Below are 6,998 nucleotides of genomic sequence, written 5' to 3' on the forward strand. Positions count from 1 at the left end.
CTCCTGAGCTCCAGTTCAGTGCTCCCCCATCCTGCTCTGCTGTATTCTCCCCAGTATAGCGAGAAACAGTATGAGTCAACACACTGCCATGCTGTCCAGCACAGAACATATTGTGGAAATAAAGTAAAACTAGAAATCAGTTGCAAGCAGAAGATTCAGTAACAAAAAGTTCAACCTGAAATTCTCATAAGCTCATTCAAGTATCTCAAAACGTCCCGTGGGATATTCTGCCCCTCTCTCTCTCTCTCTCTCTCTCTTGTTTTCTTGTTTAACCACACCTAGCAACAGGCTAGGTAATGATGGGCATGCTCCAATCACCTCTTCCTACTAGGTTCTGGTCTCCTTTTTGCATTTCTTCTTCATTCTGCTTCCCTACCCCTTTTCACACACTCCCCTGTCTCCTCACACTTCCTGCTGCTCTTATCTCCCTTCTCCTCTTCTTTTCTACTGATCTTCTCTCCCTTCAGTGCCTATCCTCTTTCCCCCTCCACCTTCACCTCAGGAGAGTGAAAGAGGTCTCACTTTGGGTCTGCTGTAGCTGATAGTGACACCACTTACTGTTGCACCGGAAACACTGAATCTTGAACTCAAGTTATGACTAGTATATAAAGCTGCTCTCAATTCTTCTGATGGAAAGATCTCCCGTTGAAAAAAGATTTAGTCAAAAACATTTTTTTTTCATGGCACCTTAATTTTTGGATTAAAAAAATATCTAGGCTTTTCCCCATTTTATTTTGAAGAAAATCCAACCTGGTTATGTCGGACAAATCAATGGCTGCCCATCCTTACTGACATATTACAGAGGAAATTGTTTCAGATGTTCTCCCCTGAGATTAATTTGTTTCTTGTGTTTGAACCAGAGCCATGTCCTGCTATTGAGCTGGAATATTACTTTTGCTTTCCCTATTCTCCCAAACCATGTGGCGCCTAGGGAGTGGAGCTCTGCAGCATCCCTAAAACACCTTGCCTGGGCAGAGCAGTCAAGGGAACTGCTTTGTAGAGGACTTTAAAAAGGAGCAGCACTCTTCCAGCCTTCTCTGTGCCAGCTAGAGAAAGGTCTAGGAGATGCTGAGCACACTCCACTTCTGCAGAAATCATCGGGGACTGAGCTCCTCCTGAAATTGAGCTGAGGGGGCTGAGGATTAGCTCTGCCCAGAGGTGAGGACCCCTGCCACAGCAGCAAATGCATTAGGCTGGAATCTTATTTAGAGGCTGAAAAGAAGCAGAAAGGAGTGGACCAAAGAAATACTCTCCACATCCACACAATCCCCAGATATGAAAGCATGACAACAACCCAGATCTTGGCACAGTATGAATGACATACCAGTTCTGAAACAGAAAGCCACCCCCTGGTTTCAACACTGTGAAATCACATAGACATACCCGGAAGTCCCATTTGTTTTTTTATCTGTTTTGCTTTTACCTCTAGCTGAGCCAAGCGTGATTCAGCCCCTGCCATGAAGCTTCTGAATGCAGCTGGGTTCTTTGCCCTGGTGCCCACAGTGGTGTTAGCACTGGAGCCCATCACTACCTCACTTACCATTGGAGGGGGGGCCGCTGTCATGTGGCAGCTCCTCTCCCAGGACTCCTGGCTCAAGTGTCACTTCTGGGAGTGTTGCAATGTGAAGGACAGTCTGGATATCCCAGGTAACGGCAATGGCAAGCTATGAGGTGGGCTGAGTTGGTGGGCTCTGCTGAGTGCAGAGATGGCAGGGCACAAGAGAGGTGCAGCAGGGTACTTTTTCATGGCCACTGACCCTCTGACGGGAGAGATCAGCATCACTGCTCACAGGCTTGAAAACTGGCAGAGACGGTTTGGTTTAGTTTCACGATGTACTCTTGTTTGAGCTGTAGTTTCTGATGCTGCCCTCATTACTGTAGTATATAAGCTCTTTCTCATGATTCATCAAGCAATGACTGACACCAGTCACGTATTTCCTCTCTCTCCTCTCCCAGGGTAGAAGCAAAGGGAAGGGAGTGGGTTTTTATCTGTTTTATTTTATCCATGCACACACACACCCATCTACCCATCCACCCTCACCCCACACACACATGCACGTTACTGTATGTTTATACTGGAAAAGGGAAGGTAAAAGAAATGAAGGTGGCGAGGAGGTCTCTGAGGGAGCTCATTCCACAGTCTCAAACTAGTCCCTGAGATGAGCTTTAACCTCATTCTCCCACAAGTAGCATGGGCAGCCTCTGCATGTGGCATGTGGCAGATCAGGGATGGAGCAGGGAAAACAGTGGCAGGCAGTGTAGGGAGCAGGAAGCAGAGCAGCAGATTGGGGAGAAAGCACAGGGCAGGGACAGACAGTAGTGCAGCAGATTGGGCAAGGAAAGAAACCAGAGTGGCACTGGGGGAGGGCATATGGTTCAGCTTGTAACACACATGCCACCAAAGCTGGGCTCCATCAAGTTGTAGAAAGTGCTCTGGTGCCAAAAAAGCAAAGCTACATGGTCTCTACCTCAGGGCTTTAGCAAATCTTATAGATACCCTCAGACTACACATGGAGCCCCTGGACAGTAAGGACTGAAAGCTTAATGAGAGAATGGGTCACATTGGTGCATCTGTCTCTCAGCTGCTGCAGCCACATGCCTCCCTCCATTCTGCTGGCTCACACTGGCAAAGAAGAGCATAAAAGTGCTTCATGTCATGACAAGTTCTCCATAAGGGACTTTGCCTTGCTAACAGTGACCTGGTTGATGCTGGCAGAAGCTCTTATAAAGTAGGAGTGAATTTAAGGTTGTGAGTGTGTTGCTCATCACCGTGTACTTTCTTTCAGCTGGGCACCCAAACACGGCAGCACCTCAAATCTGAACTGGTCACTTGCAACAGTGCAGCTGCATAATATTTGGTGCTGGAGCTGAGATCACTGCTCAAGAATTCCAGGCTTGTTATCTCATGTATTCCCCACTGGCTCATCCGGCCTCCGAGCTCTTCCCTTTCTCAGATTGTGCTGTTTCATTTCTCTGAAGCAAGGCATGTGGCTTTGCTGGACTCTCCCTAGAGAAAGGGGAAGTTGAGAAGCAGATCTTAGCTTGTCTGTTGGCATTACTGAAATGATTTGAAACTGAGTTAGCTGATATATGGCTGGCTCTTGTAATTTTTCTGCAAATAAATGGCCTCATTCCCTGGAAATTCCCCTTCATTGTATTCTTGCTGCCTGTGTCATTTGGCCTGAAATTACACATCTCTAGAAACAGAGCCTCAGCCACTGAAAACTACTGTATCTCTATTTATTTCCATGTACAACATTGTACGTGTGCTGTGGTCTGGGCTCTCAATTGCGAAGTATTTCATATTTTGCAACTAAAACTTCAGTCATGGCACCTCTCTGAAGAAGCAAAAAAGGAAGTACACGTTGCCACATCTGCAAAGTAAGTTAGATGGCAACAAGATAGCCTAAGATGACTCAGGAAGTGAAACAAAAATGGCCCCACAAAAATCACAGGTTCACATCCCAAGCCCACATAGGAGGCAGCAGCTAGAGTGCAGTTACCGTGGGGAATTCCATGTACCTTATGCATGAGCTTGATTTCTATGAGTAGCCATCAAGGCCCTGATTCAGGGAGAGAATGGTCAATGTGAATTTCCTCCGCATTGATCATTCAGCACTAGCACAGGAAGGAAAGGACAAAGATGTGCTTACTGACAATAATCCCCCTTGCTTCCCCAGCTTTGAAAATGGGTCTGAAACGGGAAGTCTTTGGGCAACACCTTGCCACCCATGTGGTTCTGAAAGCATTGAGTGCAAATGCCAAAGTCAAATGGCCAGCAAAACCCCTGGTGATGTCTTTTCATGGCTGGACTGGCACTGGCAAATCTTTTATCAGCAAGATTATAGCGAAGAACCTGTACCCACTGGAAGAAATCAGAAGGAGGTTTGTCCACCAGTTTGATGCAGTTCTTCATTTTCCACATGCCGAACATGTCAATCGGTACAAGGTATGTCCACTGTGACTCTGCTCTTTTAATGAGGTGGATGAGTCTCTGGGAATCTCACATATACAGCTGATCTATATTAGAGGATTTCTATATCCATCACTGGTTGTAAATCACTTGATCTAGAAAATGAATCACATCTGGAACTAGTTTGGGCTACATAATTTGATTATATCCTTTTAGCAGTGTGCGGGTCAAGGAATCTCTAGGCCACAGTTTTAGGGACACAGAACTTGTTGCATTACATCACAGCATTGGTCGGTTTAGTTTAGTATTCCCTTTTGCAGACCTATTCAAGCTAACTCCCAATGACTAAGAAGGGTTAGTGTGTAACATCTCATGGAATCTAAATCCACCCAAGTGTTCCCCACATGGATGCACCATGTGGTCCGACCTTGCTTCCACTGAAACCAGTGGAAAGTCCTAACATATGACTTTAGGCTCCTATAGCACTGCCATAACATTAACAGCCCCTCCAAATTCAAGCACTAATGAAATCCCCTGTGGAAATAGATCTAGCTACCAGGTTGGTGCCTGCTCACAGGTGATACCATCCATCCCCACAGGAGCAGCTGCAGAACTGGATTCGAGGCAATGTCAGTGCCTGCCCAAGATCACTCTTCATTTTCTCTGAAATGGACCAGATGCCACATGGGCTGATTGACTCCATCCTACCATACCTCAGTCACCATGGGGAGATTGATGGCGTCTATTATGGCAAGGCCATATTCCTCTTCCTGAAGTAAGGAAATCCAGTGGACACCAAATAATTGCAGTCCTTCAGAATCAGCCAAGGAAAAGGGAAGAGCTTGTACTAGTATGCCTTCAGTACACTGCAGTTTGCTTGTGCAGGTTCAAATACTTTAGTATCCATGTTCTCTTTGGATACCATGAAGGGACTACCCAGTATGTGGTAAATGAGCCTGTCTAGTCATCATATCACTCAGAACACTTGAGATCAGCCATGGCATAGGCAGAAAAAGGACTAGGCAACAACTAAAATTATCCTGAGGCTCAAGTGGCTCTCTTCTCTCAGCCTAAGCAATGAACAGCCAGATGGCTCCCAAGCCCAATGGACACATCAACTTAAGCACTGTTCAGTGAATCTATTTCTCCAGCTCCATTCATTCAATTAGCTGTCTGCAGAGGGGACTCTGTACAAAAGTGAGGGTGGTTTTGGTGGGGATATCCAGGATACCCATATACTGAAGGTCCCCTTCATGCACAGATTAAGGGAGCAGTATCTAGCTCATTGTGCTCTTCCTGGAAAAGGGCTCTGCTGGGGGTCATTCTAATGCTTGAGGGAATTTCTCTTCTGACAGCAATGCAGGAGGGGATATGATAACAGAGGTGGCTCTGGACTACTGGAGGCAGCAGAAAGGAAGAGAAGAAATTCCCCTGAAGGACCTGCAGTCTTGGATCTCCCAGGAGGTTTTCAATAACAGGAATAGTGAGTATTTTCAGAGCTGCATGGGACCCTGTGGGCATTGTTCTCTGTAAAATGCAGGGTGCAAAGAACTAAGGTGGACCCAAAACTAAGGTGGACCTGCAAAGAACTAAGGTGGACCCAGCTACATAGTCCTACAGCAGGGTTTTCATTGTTGTTTTAGAGCACGCCATGGGAAATCTTCTGAGATGAATAAACGAGTATCTGGTCAGGGCCTTCACATCCTTAGATGGCAGTCAGTGCAAGAGAGCAAAGCACTTGCCCAGATCTCTCTTCCTCTCTCTCCCCGTCCCAGGTGGCTTTTGGCAGAGCAAGCTGATCCAAAGGAACGTGGTGGACTATTTTGTTCCATTCCTTCCTCTGGAATATACACACGTTCGGGAGTGCGTCCGGGTGGAGCTGCGCTTTCAGGGCCACCATGAAGATGAGGACCTCATCACAGAGATTGCCTTAGCGATGGCTGACTATCCCAGCAATGAAAGACTCTACTCCAGCAAAGGCTGCAAGACAGTGGCCTCAAAGGTGAACCTGAACATCTAGAAGGTCTGAGTGCACACAAATAAAGAGGAAATGAAAGCTGGGCCCTTTCTCCTTCCCTGACTAACTTCTCAAACTGAATTCTTTGGGGCAGGGAAATATTCCTTAACATATTGAGAGCCCCAAGTGAACTTCTTCTTGTAGATCAAGAAGATCCTTTTCCTACGTTAGTAGATGCTGCTGTATGTGAATAAAAATAAAGGTGATCTATATTTTTAACTCTCTCTTTCATTTCTTGGCAAGCTGCTTCTTGGCTAATAACCTTCCTCTACAGAGAGCAGCAGGAGCTGGCTCAGGACAGACAGGTGAGCTCATGGGTGGATCTAGAACTCTGAAAAGGTGGGTGTAGACGGTGAGGTGCATTATCCCATATAAAAACTACATACATTTTTCTCTATTTAAAAATAAAGACGTTTTACTCATAAGATAGGGACCTGTGATAGGGGCTGTACTATTCCATTTAAAACCAAAGTAAAAACAAGTATGTTTGTAACTCGTTCCAACTCAATCTGCAGAGCTGAAAATACGAGCATTTTTACAAGGAGCAGCTCACAGACAACAGCATTGCAGAACAAAGACTAGCCTGCCTGGTGGACCATCACAACCATCATTAATAGCTGTGGAATAAAATATTTAGAAGGGATACAATGAGCCATTAAGTCAGTGGACTCCCTCAGCACTGCCTGACTAGCAATGCTGCTGCTGCCAGGCAGCTGATTTTAAACTTTGGGTGAAGCAAACTCACAGAGGGGTGCAACTGCACCACTGCACCCCCCTGCATCCACCCCGGGGTGGGGGGAGCTCAGCCTAACATGTTTTGGAGGGTTATGATTGAGGCAAAAGGAAAAATGATCCATTAAACAGAACTACTGAGTCTGGTGTGTTTGCCTGTCTTTTCCCTCACCACTAAGTGACAATTGTGTGCACTTGAGTTCAAAACCTACAATATGGAAAAAAGATTTTCTAGAGAACAAGACAGAGGAGATAAAGCCTAGTATGGTGCTCTGAAAAGCTAGGAACCTCAATAGATTGAAATCACAGCAAGAATGAGTTAGAACAGATTCCTCA

General features: G+C 45.9%; 1 protein-coding gene across 1 annotated transcript; it reads left to right on the forward strand.

The window, feature by feature from the left end:
* The first annotated feature begins 1,396 nt into the window (after positions 1-1,396).
* LOC109292953 (torsin-1A-like) lies at positions 1,397-6,149 on the forward strand. The gene is made up of 5 exons (XM_019510643.1): positions 1,397-1,647; positions 3,681-3,949; positions 4,513-4,688; positions 5,269-5,396; positions 5,689-6,149. Exons 1-5 carry the CDS (start codon positions 1,458-1,460, stop codon positions 5,931-5,933), a joined length of 1,008 nt encoding a protein of 335 aa, XP_019366188.1. The 5' UTR covers positions 1,397-1,457; the 3' UTR covers positions 5,934-6,149.
* Positions 6,150-6,998: the final 849 nt, after the last annotated feature.

This window comes from Gavialis gangeticus, unplaced genomic scaffold, assembly GCF_001723915.1.
Source record: "Gavialis gangeticus isolate Ggan-Ray unplaced genomic scaffold, GavGan_comp1, whole genome shotgun sequence".
Lineage (NCBI taxonomy): Eukaryota > Metazoa > Chordata > Crocodylia > Gavialidae > Gavialis > Gavialis gangeticus.

Excerpts from the sequence above, each read along its gene's own strand:
- LOC109292953 (XM_019510643.1), top strand. The coding sequence starts at position 1,458 with ATGAAGCTTCTGAATGCAGCTGGGTTCTTTGCCCTGGTGCCCACAGTG. Across the intron at positions 1,648-3,680 it reads GGACAGTCTGGATATCCCAG|CTTTGAAAATGGGTCTGAAA; the intron begins GTAACGGCAATG and ends TTGCTTCCCCAG. Across the intron at positions 4,689-5,268 it reads GCCATATTCCTCTTCCTGAA|CAATGCAGGAGGGGATATGA; the intron begins GTAAGGAAATCC and ends CTCTTCTGACAG.